General features: G+C 42.5%; 1 protein-coding gene across 2 annotated transcripts in view; it reads left to right on the top strand.

The window, feature by feature from the left end:
• Med23 (mediator complex subunit 23) overlaps positions 1-15,443 on the top strand; it is a 45,380-nt gene that overhangs the window by 21,023 nt on the left and 8,914 nt on the right. For both annotated transcript variants that reach the window (XM_051164621.1, XM_051164620.1), the window contains 11 exons: positions 729-872; positions 2,699-2,844; positions 3,965-4,210; positions 5,649-5,791; positions 7,564-7,738; positions 8,316-8,479; positions 10,818-10,942; positions 11,843-12,048; positions 12,132-12,312; positions 13,576-13,746; positions 14,127-14,343. In XM_051164621.1, coding sequence (XP_051020578.1) covers positions 729-872; positions 2,699-2,844; positions 3,965-4,210; positions 5,649-5,791; positions 7,564-7,738; positions 8,316-8,479; positions 10,818-10,942; positions 11,843-12,048; positions 12,132-12,312; positions 13,576-13,746; positions 14,127-14,343 — 1,918 coding nt within the window. The remainder of the gene's footprint in view (positions 1-728; positions 873-2,698; positions 2,845-3,964; positions 4,211-5,648; positions 5,792-7,563; positions 7,739-8,315; positions 8,480-10,817; positions 10,943-11,842; positions 12,049-12,131; positions 12,313-13,575; positions 13,747-14,126; positions 14,344-15,443) is intronic.

Here is a 15,443-nt window from a genome sequence, read left to right as displayed (position 1 = left end):
GCTTGACTATTTACTGCAGAATAGAGAATCTTAACTTTATTCCCTGACAGTGCCATGCCCCTTTGCACCCAGTGGTTTCTGTTATAATCTTCAGTAAATGAGGAGACTTGTTTTAACTAGTCCTTGAAGGATTTCAAGGTAAAAGGTAATTTTGGTGAAGTTTTTTTTGTTTCTGTTGAGAAAAATTATGTAATACTGAGCTTGATTCTCATGTATATATGATCAATTTAATGTAGCAGGCTATGCATTGTTGTCTGAGTTGAGAGTAAGTAGTTACTGAGCACCCAGGTTCAGCACCGAGTGTGTTAGGGAGTGAGTGACACTTTGGGGAGGCACTCATGATGAAGGAAGGTCTGTTTGGCCTCATCGTTTTTTGAGGTTTTTGTCCGTGGTGGTTTAGCTAAGTTGCTTTTGACCTTGTGGCGACATAGGGCATCATGGTGAGGGATGCACTCAAAATGCATACATACCTCATAGCAGCCAGGAAGAAGAGAGAGAGAGAGAAAGGAAAGGACCACTGTCCAAATACCCAACTGGCCTCTGCCTCCTGAGCATCCCACCATCCTGCAGCATCACCCTGAGCTGAGGACCAGGCCTTAGCATGTGAGCCTTTGGGGGTCATGTGAGGTGCAAGTTATAACATAAGGCGCTCTGTTGAAGACGAGTTGCAGCTCTGTATACCCATGTCTCTAGTAGTGTGCACATCCATCCTTTAACACTTCTTACAGTTAGCAGGGCGAGGACTGATCAAAGGGAGAGACCACCTGATGTGGGTTCTGCTCCAGTTCATTTCTGGAAGCATTCAGAAAAATGCACTCGCCGATTTTCTTCCTGTCATGAAACTCTTTGATCTGCTGTACCCAGAAAAGGAGGTAAGTCTTACCGAGCATTGAATAGAGCAGTTACATTTATCCAATCACAGCAGACCGATTAAGTTTATCGAATCACAACACAGTGATTGAGTTTATCCAGTTTGTGTGGTCTAGGGGCGTACTAGCCCGGTTTTCTGTTACATAAGATGCTTGAGGGAGGCATAACTTATTTTGATGGTTGCCATTTTCTACAAACACTTTCTGGAAAGTTAAACACAGAGTACCATGGATAGAGCAGTAAACGCCTATCACCTGGGGACACTCCTATTTCATGTTGTCTCTTTCCTCATTATTTTGTGGTTGGTAATGCTGGATAATTTTAATTTTAAAGCAGATTCCAGATGTCTATATTTTCTATATCCACTACATCTTGGGGTTTTGTTTTGCTTTTGAGACAGAATCTGCATCTTGTTACCTACTCCAGGCAGACCTCAAGTGTGTGGTTCTTACACTTTCCTAGTGTTTCAGTATCTTCAAGATTTTATTTATTTATTTATTATTTTTCTTGCTTTTTCCAGACAGGGTTTCTCTGTGTTAGCCTTGGCTGTCCTGGACTCTCTTTGTAGACCAGGCTGGCCTCACACTCACAGAGATCCTCCTGCCTCTGCCTCCCCAAGTGCTGGGATTAAAGGTGTGTGCTGCCATGCCCGGCTCACATCTCTGGGGCCCTGGAGGGAGTTGTGTGCATGTAACTGCAAGTAACTGCAGAAGCCAGAAGAGAGCGTCAGGTGGCTCTGAGCTGTTTGTGTGGGTGGGTGCTGGGAACCAGACTCACTCAGGTCCTCTTCATGAGCCGTCCCTCCAGCCCTTACCCTCCTTTTTTAGTTTTGGAAAAACATTTTTTAAATTACATGAATTTCTTGTTTGTGGGGGTGGAGGACACACATGCCACAACCCATGGTGAGGCTGGAGAACAGCTTCCTTGGAGCAGTCCTGGAGCGCAAACTCAGGTTGCCAGGCTTGGTGGCAGGGCCTTTACAAACTGACAGTCATTTGAGTTGTGTATGTGTTGTTTTATAGTGAAACAGTGTCCCCCTGTACAGCTTAGGCTATAGTCAAACCCTTCTTCCTCCTGCCTCTTCCACCTATGTGCTGGGATTACAGGACTGTGTGACTACGATCATCAGTTTTTTGGTTTTTGTTTCTTTGCTTTTGTTTTTTTAACTTTATATCTTCTTGGAAATAGATATTCTTTGAAGAGATTAAGAGACAGAATGATGGGACTAAGTTGCAGTTGGGCAGGAGGAAGTCTTGGTGTGCTGCTGCCCGGTAGAATGTCTGTCCATAGCTATTGTGCACTAAAGAACAAAAGCTACAGGGAGGTAGAGTTTTTGAGGATTTTTCCATAAAGAAGTAACAAATGATGGAGGAGTAGGTGTGTTTGACCTGATTACACAATATGTACTGTACGTGATAACACATTAACATGTGAATTGTGTGTTTTTATTCCTGTCTTAAACATTAAAATGCATTTGTGAGAATTACAGACATTTTATTTTTGATATATTGTCAACAATGTTTTATGGTTTTGGGCATATATTTAATTTTTCAAAATTAAGCTTGAAATGAGTTTAGTTCAATACTTCGGTGATATGGAAAGCTTGGCTAAACATCTTTTATTTTGTTGACAAGTAGAAACATGCCAACTAGAACATCTCTTTTTTAAAAAGTCTTAGGCTATAAAGTCTCTCATTGTAATGTTGGATAGTCAAAGAGCTCCTGGAGCTAAACTAAGACGGGAGTTTTAAAGAGTTACACTGTAAAGGATTTCTAAGAGACATGACTATTTACTTCCCATTCATATGGAAGCTAATTATATTTTCCAGTGTATCCCAGTTCCTGATATTAACAAACCGCAGTCAACACATGCCTTTGCAATGACTTGTATTTGGATTCATCTTAATAGAAAAGCTCAAAATGACAACTCCAAGCTCCAGATCCCAATACCCCATTCCCTGAAGCTGCACCATGAGTAAGTGCCTGTCACCTGGAGCTTAGTTTTCTTGTTTCGTTAACAGTGGCTTGTAGACCAGTGCTGATTTCAGTATTTGTGGTGCTTGATAGCTCCCACGCCATTGAGAAGGCTGGTTCTTTTCTTTTCTTTTTCTTTTTTTTTTTTTATTATGTATACAGTGTTCTGCTTGCATGTACACCTGCAGGCTAGAAGAGGGCACCATATCTCATTGCGGATGGTTGTGAGCCACCATGTGGTTGCTGGGAATTGAACTCATGACCTCTGGAAGAACAGTCAGTGCCCTTAACCGCTAAGCCATCTCTCCAGCCCCTAGAAGGCTGGTTCTTAATATGTATGTTACAGTAAGGAAATTGTCCAAGGGCAGCATCAGAAGACAGCCTGAGTGGGTCTACTTATGTGGGTAGGTATTTTCCTATCCATTTTCAAGACTGCTTTGGGTTTTTATGTGTTTTAAATGATAACTTAAAGTATCTTGTCTCCTATCAACATGAGAGTATTTCAGGGTTTCCCAAGTGCTCATGATTTGCACATGATCTCTCTGACTTGGACTTCTTTTCCTCCCTGGGCTAGCTGGCATGTTCCTCGAGTGTGTCTCAGAGCTATGATGGCCCAGAGACATGCCTGCTTAGGTAGAGCTGTGTGTTAGTCAGGGTGTAGGAGTGGCTGAACTTCCTCCTTAGGACTGCCAGATTGCATCATAGGAGCCTGTGCATGGTCAGACTCTTGTGTCACTGGGCTTTTATTTTATGAAATATCTGTGATTTTCTTTTCAGAAGTGAAGGCATATGTTATATCTAAGCAGGTAATAAATAGAATCTTTTTCGTTAATTTATGAGTTATTTCTTCATTCTCTGAAACAGCCTAAAATAACGCATTATGTGTAGTGTATATACTTGACAAATATTCACTAATTGTTAACTTAGGATGAAGTTTCATCTGCAGTATTAGGCAAGCTTTAATCGCAAAAAATCTGTATTCACTAGAAACTGTGGTGTCTATAAGAATAGAGTGTATTAGTAGCTACATATAGTTGAAATTTTTAAAATGCAAGTTAACTTCATGGATATTGTTTGTGGTTTTTTTTTTTTTTTCTGTTTCATATATGTGGTACTTTAAGGTTCCTACAGCAGAGTCTGAGAAATAAAAGCTTACAGATGAATGACTATAAGATTGCCCTGCTGTGTAATGCATATTCCACAAATTCAGAGTGTTTTACGTTACCTATGGGGGCTCTAGTAGAGACTATTTATGGAAATGGAATTATGAGAGTGCCCCTTCCGGGAACAAGCTGTTTGGCCTCAGCGTCTATAACCCCCTTACCAATGAACCTCCTGGACTCACTGACAGTGCACGCCAAGATGAGGTGTGTTCTTTTGCTTATTTGGTTTCATATCTGCGAATTGATAAAAGTCTGGTATTTTTGTGTTGATTATAGTTATGTATGTGTACATATATGTGTATGATCAATACATTTAAGAATGATTTCTTCACTAAAATGAATATTGTTAGCTACAGAAATTACAGACTATACAGAGGAACGCGAAGCAGATAGTGACTATCCTTTTCATAAGAGATAAGCGTGGGGAAAATTTTGCATATTTTTTCAATGAGTAAATTTATGAATTTATTTTATATCTTGTTGACAAAAATGAGCTATTTTATCCTTTTTTTCTATAATAAACATCTTTTCACATGTTTTTCCCCAAAGCAGTTTTAAATAGCTACAACCAAGTTTCTTCTTATGAGTTATATAAGCAGCCACTCTACACTGCTGGGCATTGAGGTTTTGGTAGCATCTTCATAGTGAGGAGATGTTGGTGGAGGTCGCCTTTATAGCAGGCATTGTGCTGTCTGTAGTTGCACTGGCTTTCAGTTTTTTCTTACATATTTTACTAAACAGTGTACTGGAAGGAGAATTGCTAAGTCCTGGGATTTAACATGGTTAGCCTTTTGCTTCATTAAACCACACACAGGGACACTTGTGGGGATGTGTCGCATTCCTGGAAGGTAGAAAAGCCTCTGTGGGCACTAGAACCCAAGTGCCCAGAGTAGCCAGGCTGGGCCTGGAGGGGAGGCTGGCTCTGCATGGTGCGAGCAGGGTGTGTGGAGGTGAGCAACGCCACTGTGGCTTCCATCTTGAGCTGACGGTTCAGCTAAATGGGCAGTAGACTGCTGCCGAAGCGAGGTGTGCAAAATGAGTTTCTGAGAAGGACTAGGCAATGCAGAAGTTTCTGTTCTCTCAAGCTTTAAGTATTGGCACCACCTTAAGACAACACTGTGTGTAGGCCAAACAGACCTGAGTGGGTCTGCAGACACAGTGTCAGGGCTGCAGAAGCCATGCTTCCCCTCTCACATGGTAGGCATTGTGGCGCCCACGTAGTACTTCAGTTACACATGTGACAAATCTGAGCAAAGCCCTGCTAGAACCAAGCACTTGGGTCTAAGCAATATTTTACTAAATAACTTTTATGGTAAATGTTTTCTTCAAAGGCACCTCGTTACCCATTTGAGAGGAGAAGCCGGCCAAAAGCACTCAGGGCATGCTCTTATGGCTTGTGCAGAGCGTGCTTTCCCCTGAGCACAGGGATCCCTACAACACTCCAAGCCCTAAAGCATCATAGAAACCACAGCTCACTCTAGTTGTTCAGGTCGTCGTTACCAAGTGTCCGACAGCTCACACACATTATGTGAGCCAAGCCATTAGAACCATATCATTTCAGATTGATACGTGTTTGCCGCTGAGTAGAATAACTCCTGTGTTTATAGAGACGGCTTTTCAATTGGTTCTTTTTTCTCCTCAGCCTTATTCACAGCATTGCAACCAGAGTGATAAAACTTGCTCATGCAAAATCCAGTGTCGCGTTAGCTCCAGCCCTCGTGGAAACGTACAGCCGTTTACTGGTCTATATGGAAATAGAGTCTTTGGGCATCAAAGGATTTATCAGTAAGCCAAACTTCATTGCTGTTTCTAATGATTCATGCATTCATTAATTCCAGGAGTAGTCTCCAAGTGCTGAAGATGCAGCAGGGAGCAGATCACTGGCAGCATGAGGCCAGCCCGCCGAGTCAGGGCCAGGGAGTAAGGCAAGCAAAGGAAGGGTACACTGTGACAGACGTGTGCAGCAGAGAAGTGCAGAAGGCCAGAACAGGTGTCACTCTTCAGGAGCAAGAAAAGGGTGCTATGCTGGGCGGGCAGGTGCACTGAGCAGGACCAGGTCCTGACCCATGCAGATGGCTCTTAGAGGCAGCAGCCCCACTGCTGAACACATCTGTGATCCACAGCCTGGCAGTAGGGAGGGAGGTTTTGTACTCTGCAAAAGACAGTGTCTTGTAGGCTTAATTTTTTTAACAACTATATTTTATTATGAACTTATTAAATGAGCCTACCCCCCTTATAACCCAACTAACCCAAACAATAGGAAAAGGAGATTAAAGAACACAGTAATGAAACCTTAAGGATATCACTTCCGAGGAACGATTCTCCTGGCCTAGTCACCAGGACCTCAACAAACCCGCAGTTCAACCTGAGGCCCAGCTGAGCATCTCTTGAAGTGTAGGGACAAACAGCCAAAACAATCCCATGTCCTCTCTCTCAAGCCTCTTGTTTTGGGCTCATGTGTGTATGTATGTATGTATGTATGTATGTATGTATGTATCTTCTCAGAGTCTCTACTAGGATGTTTTAGCTGGCAGCATCCAAGCTCCCTCATGAAGTGGTTTAACTTCTAAGGGCATAAACATCCTGCTCTCTCACTAGTCTGTTCCCCATCCCACACTTGGGATCAACACAAAAACATGTTTATCCTACGGAGTACGGTAGTAGTCAGCAATTCTGAGTAATAGGTCCTTCTAGCTGGAAACATTTTTCTGATTCATGTAACTATTGTTTGAATTTTAATCATGGTAACTCTTTTTCCCAGATGTGAGTTCAGCTTTCTTTGGATAGAAGAAAGAATGAAAAAGGGAACATGTTTGTTTGTTTGTTTGTTTCTGACTTTTTTGAGACAGTGTAGGCTGGCTTCCAACTTTTTATATAGGCGAGTGGTTCTGACCCTCTGTCTTCCCACTGCTTGGAACTATGGGTGTATGCCGCCATGCCTGATCTTGTTGGCTTTTTTTGTTTGTTTGTTTGTTTGTTTTGTTTTGTTTTTTTTGGTGGTGGTGGTGGTAGGAAGTATTAAAACGTTTTAATGACGTGCTAGTTGCAATGGTGTATAGCTGTGGCTTCAGCTGAGGAGGTGGAGGTAGGAAAATGCCTTGCAAGTTCACCGCCAGCCTAGGTGGTGGAGTCCTTGGGTTTAGAGACCAGCACTCTAAGAAAGAGGAGCGAGTCTTCACACTCAAGAAGTTGAACCCCTTCACTCTATAAAGATAATGTGAAAGGTGACTGAGGAAGGAGGCCAATCAGAAGGGCTTTTACATTTTTGGTTGCTTTTTGTTTTTGTGTAGTTGCTTTCATTTTATTTTTACATATTAGCTCAAGCCTGACTTGTCAAATTCTAAAAAGGAAAGATAAATGTAATGCGTGTGTAGACTCTGCACTTTTTACCCCTACAAGTGGAAATATGTATGTACTTGTGTGTGTGTGTGTGTGTGTGTGTGTGTGTGTGTGTGTGTGTTTTATAGTCATGCTTTTACATCCTGAATGTGGCAGCCTTCAGATAAGTACAGGCATGTCCTTCTCCTAACTCATACCTGGAATTCATGCTCTTGTAGGTCAGCTTCTGCCCACTGTCTTTAAGTCCCACGCCTGGGGCATCCTGCACACGCTGCTGGAGATGTTCAGCCACCGCATGCACCACATTCAGCCTCATTACAGAGTGCAGCTCCTGAGCCATCTGCACACACTGGCTGCGGTCGCACAGACCAACCAGAACCAGCTCCACCTGTGGTGAGCAGGCCTCAGGCTGCCCATGCTTGGATGGGGAAGGAGCTGAGGGGAGGAAGGGGGGGCACGGGGAGGAGGGGAAAAATCCTTCATCTCTTTTTTCCTTATTTGCCATAAAATTAAAATCCTGCTTCTAAGATACTATAGTTCTAGCACAGAAGTGGAATCCAAGCCAGGCAGCAGAAGTGAACTGGCTTGAGCTTCAGAGACCTCAAAAGCTCATACTTACCCCAGTCAGGTACCTCCTCCAACAAAACCACACCTCTTCCAAGGCCACGCCCCCTAATAGTTCATTCCCTATGGACCAATGTTATTCAAACCACCACACTGAATTTGCAGGTGTGTGCAAAGTAAAAATGTAATTACTGAAGTGCTGTTTATCTAGGAGAAGGTTTTTCTTGTAGCCTACAAGCTCTCTTTCATGAAATGTGTAAAGTCTGCTGCTTCAAATTACAAAATTTAGCATAAAAAAGGGAGGGTTCTTTTGTGTCAAAGAGAAGGTATAATCTTCGTGTTTACATTTTAACAACTACAGTGGAATTTAACTGCGTGCATGTGAACTGTGCATTCCTGCTTTCAGTGTGGAAAGCACTGCGCTGAGGCTCATCACAGCACTAGGGAGCTCAGAGGTCCAGCCACAGTTCACGCGTTTCCTCAACGATCCCAAAACGGTGCTGTCAGCAGAATCTGAAGAGCTGAACCGAGCCCTGATCCTGACCTTAGCCCGAGCAACCCACGTCACAGGTAGTGACCCTGCACGCAGCATCAGCAAAGGGCGGCTCCTTTCAGATCGGCTCAGGAGTGTGGGCTCAGGAGACACCTTTCACTGGTTCAGAAAAGCAAGCCAGTTGCTTTGGTCTCTGCTCAGAGTCACTTACAAATGGAAGCTCATTGCCCCATCATTCTAATTACAGTCATATGTTTTGTGACTTCTTTACAAAAAATTTGAAATTCCCAAAGATTTTATGGATCTCCATGTATACGTAAAGAAGTATGTTAGTAAGTAAAATGGACAAGTTTTTAAAAATATTTATTCATTTAAAAATAATGCAGCATGTGACATTAGCCTAAGTAACGTTTATTTTAAAAAGCATTTTCCTCCTTTAAGCCCAGTACTTGGGAGGCAGAGGCAGACAGATCCCTGTAAGTTCAAGGTCAGTCTGGTCTACATGAGTCCAGGACAGCCAGGGCTACACAGAGAAACCCTGTCTTGAAAACAAACAAACAAACAAACAAGCATTTTCTTCAACAAAACTTTAATGAGAAGGGTGTTGTTTGTCTTGGTTTTTTCATTGCCCTTTAGTATCTGGTGTAAAGGAACATAGGTGTTTCTCCAGTCTGCTTCTGGGAGTTACCTCCTTCAATATGATGGTGCCGTTTTGGTTAAAGTAAATGAAAGCATGGCTTCTCACAAGCACAAGATAAGGAAGGAAAGGGTTGGATAGCTTAGTTGGTTTTTCAGATAATTGTGCGTGTCCTTTGTCTAGAGTTGGAGAGTTCCCAGTGTGACACCCCAGTCCTGTCAGTGGCTCTTGTATGCCTTGCTGCACCGTGTTCCATTGGTCCACTTTTAACATTGAGTACATGTTTAATGCATGTGTCTGGTGTACTTTTATGAGTTGATCACTTGGAAAATATTCCGAGTTAAGTAGTTGTAGCAGATGTCAACACATCTCATTAGTTTCATCATATTATATTTGTTGACACCACTATTAATTGCGTAAGAAAATGTTTACATCTTGGAAACTATCGCCCTCATGGTGGAAAAGGCTCTTTCCAGTGTCTAATTTTCACCTGAAACATCAAATTTGCCATCTCTAAACGATATTATCATTTATTTCTCTTAAAGCAACAGGCTGGGTTTGCTAATCTTCAAGAGAGTTTATGTTTAATTTACATAATTACTGGGTTTTCCCTCAGGTCTCTTTTACCTAAAATTGAAATTCCATGAAATATAGCTGTTGTGCCTCAGCTCTGCCATGCGCGCGCTTTCCCTCCAGATGCCCTGCACCCTGGAACGCCTTGTGCATTCCTCCACACTGAAACTGAGAATAGGTTCATATGTGAGCATTTTTGCAGCATCATTGACAATATTTTCTTTATTCTTTTTAACTGGCACATTTAAAAATCGTACATATTTATGGGATGCTCCATGGTGTTTCCATATATGTGTGTGCATTGTGTAATGTTCAAATCAACGTGATAAAAACATTCAAAGTCCTTTCTGATAACTTTAATATTTTTAGTTTATAGTACATGACAGTGATCTTAACTGAGACCAGCAGCGTTTGCTGTTGTTGAACTCCGGTGGTGTAGAAAAATGTGATTGCATTGTAGTCTGGTGCCTGCTTTGAGTTGTGCAGAGCAGGCATTTCACCATCACACCCTTGAGAAAATGCTAAGGATATCTTGGTATTGTTGTCTGCATATCTTTGAACACATCAAATCCTTGCAAGGACAGTGTGGCCAGGTAGAGTAGCATAAGCCTGTAATCCTGGCACTTGGAGGGTTTGAGGCAGGAGGATAGCAAGCAGAGGTCAACCTAGACTTCATTGCAAAACCCTATCTCAGAAAAGAAAGAAAGGTAGGAAGGACGCTGGGAACTGCTAGAGATCAGCAGACCACACTGGGAGAGCTGTTTGTTCAAAAAGGGAAAGAAAAGAGATGGCACGTTTATCAGTTTCAGCCAGATTTGTGTAGCTTATTTTGTGTAAGTAAACTTCTCTGATTTAGATTTACTCTTGTGACATACAGAGCATATATTTGTTTCAGTCCCTAAAGCCAGATGTCTGCTTTCTCAACTCCATTCTCTTGGCCCAGAAAAGGCCTTATTAAAAACAAAAATGATGCACACGTCCTTTGCTGCCTCCTCACTAACTATGCTCATATTTTCTAATAAAAAGCCAAGTTAGTCCTAGTTATCCTAGGTATGTGAAGTAAGAAAGGTTTGGTCCTGAGTGAAGTACAGGTGCACAGTGCATATACTGCACTGAAACCCTCTCAGTGGACGCGGCTGCCTTTTGCTTTCTTTGGCAGTGTGTATTTGTGGTCATAGAGATCTGACTCGTGTCTGTGTGTTTAGATTTTTTTACAGGATCTGATTCAATACAGGGAACTTGGTGTAAAGATATCCTTCAGACCATCATGAATTTTACTCCTCACAATTGGGCGTCACACACCCTTAGCTGTTTTCCAGCCCCTCTGCAGGTAATTCGGTTCTGAATTACATATTAAACACTGAGTGAATCTTCCTTCCAATCACAGTGGCTTTCTAAGGAATTAGTCTTGGTGACAGCTAAAGAAAATTGGCTATTTATTTTTTGGAAACACTTGCTTTTACTCCCAAAATCTCTTCAGTTGCTTCTCATCCTATTGAGGATTGAATGTGTTTCTGAAAATGTAATTATTATTATGGTTTTATTTTTTAAATGAATGGTTTTAGAATCTGACAAGAGTCAACCCATTACCTGAAAAATTATTTCCTAACACTAAAATGGAGAAAAATAAACTTTAATGAAACTTCATAGAGTACATAGAAACAAAATGTGACTGTGTTGATTTTTTTTTTTTTTAACCATGCAATAAAATTATAGCTGTGGCTTTATGAAAAAGAAAAAGGCAAGTCTCGTGTGTCTTGTACCTCTCACTGATTTTCCATAACCTCTAGTGAAGCCGAAGTGGTGGTTCTCTCATAGCGGATTGATCTAGAAGGTTTTCTAAGCTATAGATTTCTGGCTCTGAACCTTACAGTTTTGGTTGAGTAGATCTGGGGCAGGGCCTGGGGACAGGCTGAGACTGCCAAGCATAATAGATCTTTCTTATCAAGACGCTAAATACGTAACCCAAGAAGAAGCAGTCACATTTCCTTTTCTTCCCTTTCTCCCTTTTCTCAAAGATTAGCAAACAATGATTTAAGAGACAATGAAGTCAAGATTGCTTAGAGTTTCTGTTTAAGAAGTACAGAAAAAGAAACTAAGTCGCTAGACCAGCCTGTGCATTCCCTAGTGTCGCTAGTCAGGCTTTCAGTACTGAGTTACTCACTGCCAAGCAGGTTTCTCACCTCACGTTACTGTATCTGGTGGCATAAACTTCTGCTCTTCCTTTCAGGCATTCTTCAAGCAAAATAATGTACCCCAAGAAAGTCGTTTTAATCTTAAAAAAAATGTGGAAGAAGAATATAGGAAGTGGAAGTCAATGACTGATGAAAATGAAATCATTACCCAGTTCTCTGTGCAAGGCTTTCCTCCTCTGTTCCTCTGTCTTCTCTGGAAAATGCTCTTGGAGACGGATCATATCAGTCAGATTGGATATAGGTGAGCCGGAAGCCTGGGTTTCCAATCCGCTCGGCACACAGTGCTCTCCATAAGAGGGTTAACTCTCACCCTCTGCCTTTTAGAGTACTGGAGAGGATTGGGGCCAGGGCCTTGGTAGCCCACGTGAGAACGTTTGCAGATTTCTTGGTATATGAGTTCTCTACGTCAGCAGGAGGTCAGCAACTCAACAAGTGCATCGAGATCCTTAACGACATGGTGTGGAAGTATAACATTGTCACCCTGGACAGGCTAATTCTCTGCCTGGTAAGGATACACGCGCTTCTAGGCCTTCTCACCTCCCTTGTTGGGTCATGGGAGTGGGAGCCTGGTGCTGCGCTCTCTAGCTTCCTTCAAGAGTAAGGAGTGTCGAGTTCCTTCTCAGTCTTTACCCAGTGTTATAGTCCTAAGACACAGAGTGAGTAGATTTGTGTGGCCTTGTGATGCTTTAAAATACTGTGTTTCTCTGTAGAGTGCTAGCTCTTGTAACCATTCACTTTGGTAGCCAGAAGTCTAACTGTCTCTCTTATATACCCAGCATCCTCCAAGTGCTCCCTTGCCTTCTGCCTGTTAGTATATTTCAAACAAAGCTAGTTAGTTCAGTAGTTTTGAGGTTTATTTTTATTTTTTTATATTCATGAGTATTTTGCTTGCATTTGTGTTTGTGCACCACGTGTGTGCAGTGCCCATGGAGGCCAGAAGAGGGTGTCAGGGAAATATCAGAAAACAGCAGGCAGAACATGACCCTGAGGGACGCAGCATCAACAAAGCATACTGTTGGTTTGAAAACAGTAAAATCCCAAATCAATCGGTTTTACTAATAAAGACTCAGGAGCCAGATGCTGGGGTAAAGACCTGCTAGCTCAGAGAAGAAGAGAAAGCACCCAGCTGACCTTCCTACTCAGCTCACATCCTGAAAGAAAAAGCCAAAAGCCCAAAGCCAAAAGCTTGCTAGCATAGCTGATGGCTCGGGAAGAAAAGGCCTGCTAGCTCACTCAACAGCCCAGGAGAAAAAAGCAAAAAGCCCCCAAGAGCCAAAAGTCCAAGAGCTTAGAAGGCCAGACAGTACTTTCTGCTTCTCCACACTATCTTAAATACTCTCTCAAAGTCTCTCCTACTCTTTAATCCCTGTCAGCTGGTTTCTTGCTCCACCTCTTGACCTAGGGTTAACTTAATTAAATCCTGTGTACAGAAGGCTCTTGGATTAAAGGTATGTGCTAGGGCTGAGACACACCGAACAAGAAACAGGTTTTTGCAGCTCACAGTCTCAGGGTTCACAATGGGATCAAATATGCTGCAATAGATTAACTTTAAGGTGAGCATTCCTAGCAGAAGGAACAGTGAACCATAGCAGGACGGGAAGGATCAAATCATCTTTAGGATTTCTGAAGATTTGGTTTTGGGTAGATTTGACATTTAAGGAAATTATAGTAATATTGAGACTTTGTTGTCTTAAAATGTCTTAAGATGGCAGAAGCATACTTGTGGATAGATAGGAGAGTCTCCCTTAATTTCTGTTTATTTCCAAAGGCCATGCGCAGTCATGAAGGAAATGAGGCCCAGGTTTGCTATTTCATAATTCAGTTGCTGCTGCTCAAACCAAATGACTTCAGAAATCGGGTAAGCGACTTTGTGAAGGAAAACTCCCCAGAGCACTGGCTGCAGAATGACTGGCACACCAAGCACATGAGCTACCACAAGGTACTGGCGCTGACTGGGCTTGCTCACTCTCTGAAGCAGTGCTGGGGGCTGGGGGCATGCTTCCTTTCTGGTCTGTATAGAGCCAGTTGGCTGTAAGGTTATGCTAATGAGTAAGAGTAAACTGTAGCTGCACTTCTTATAGACATGGTTCCGTATATGGTAAAGTTAGCTATAATAGAGATTAGTATGGCTTATCTCTTGGGGAGCTGGGCTGCTACTGATTTAGGGAGCACATGGTTAGTGCAAGCCAGTTCTCAGTACCCCAAAACAAAACCAAAATATTTCTTCATTTATTAGAAAATTTATATTTTCAGTTTTTCTGTAGCACCTTTAAGTGAGCTTTTCTAAAGTACTCTAAAGATCTGTTTCCTCACCCACAGAAATATCCCGAGAAGCTGTATTTTGAAGGCCTGGCAGAACAGGTTGACCCTCCCGTACCAATCCAGTCCCCCTATCTTCCCATCTACTTTGGAAATGTGTGTCTGCGGTTCCTTCCTGTGTTTGATATAGTAATCCACAGATTTTTGGAGCTGCTTCCTGTGTCCAAATCACTGGAGACACTCCTGGATCACCTCGGGGGCTTGTACAAATTCCACGGTGAGCTCGTTCAAGCTTTCATCCCATCTAATGCCCTCATGAACAGATAGGCCAAGCCCTGCCATTGAAGCAGAGGTTCTGCAGGCTTTAGAGCACTCACTGTTAAATGCTGTGAGATGATGTCGTAAAGATGTCACAGGATGCATGGCATGGCGGTGTGAGCTCAGAGCAGGATGATTTCACTATAAACAAAATGTGTCTTGGCAGGCTTTGATATATATGATTTGTATGAGCAGGAGGGACATAAGAATTCATGAGTCATAAGGAGTCTTTTGGGAAAAAATGTGGAGGTTGGAAGAAAAGATGTATTTGAAGGAAAATTGCTTCATTGGGCTGAATTAAGAATGCTTACCTAGGAGTTTCAAAATAAGGCTGAGAAAGGAAAGCATACCTTAATGTAAGATCACATTAAGTGCCAGTTTGGGTTTTATAACCTATAGATGGTGGTCAGCTGGAGGCCATTGCATAAGGCGGGCACACAGGAACCGTCATCTTAGAAAGATGAGGTCAATAGGAGGATGGGTATGCCTTCTCAAAGCCAAGTCAAAGCCCTGATGTGTATTATCCTCTCAAAAAGCTGTGGGCCATGAATGAAAACAAAAGATCGAGGAACACGGGGTGCCTGGCCTCGTTTGTATCGGAGACCATTGAAGCTCAGGTCTTGAGACTGGATGTGGGAGGATGATGCCACCTGTTACATGCGTGGAGGCTCAGGGCAGCACCAAAGGGAAAAGGTCCAGTGGCAGGTGTTAGTCCCTGATGTACAGCATCTCCCTTGAAAGCAGAAGTATATTACTATACAGAGCAAGTGTCGGGTCAAAGGAGAATGCCTTTAAAAACAGTACCCTGGCTTAGGGAACATGGAAATAGAGTGTATAACTGTCTCAGCTAATTGGCAGTAGTCTCTGAGCAGGCACTATTACAGGAGCTCCGGCACCCTTCATAGATGCTGCTCTGGGTTCTTGTTGTCTTTCCTTACAAATGCAGTGCAGCACTCTGTACCAGGTTCTTTCCCGTCTCCTGTGTTGAGGTTTACTGATGTCAGCGCGTAGAGACCTGTGCCTCTTACTGTGATAATTTCACAGGCCTTTATCTATGGC

The sequence above is a fragment of the Acomys russatus genome, chromosome 21 (genome assembly GCF_903995435.1).
Source record: "Acomys russatus chromosome 21, mAcoRus1.1, whole genome shotgun sequence".
Lineage (NCBI taxonomy): Eukaryota > Metazoa > Chordata > Mammalia > Rodentia > Muridae > Acomys > Acomys russatus.
Note: the sequence above shows the minus strand (reverse complement) of the source record. Positions and strands in the feature narration are given on the sequence as shown.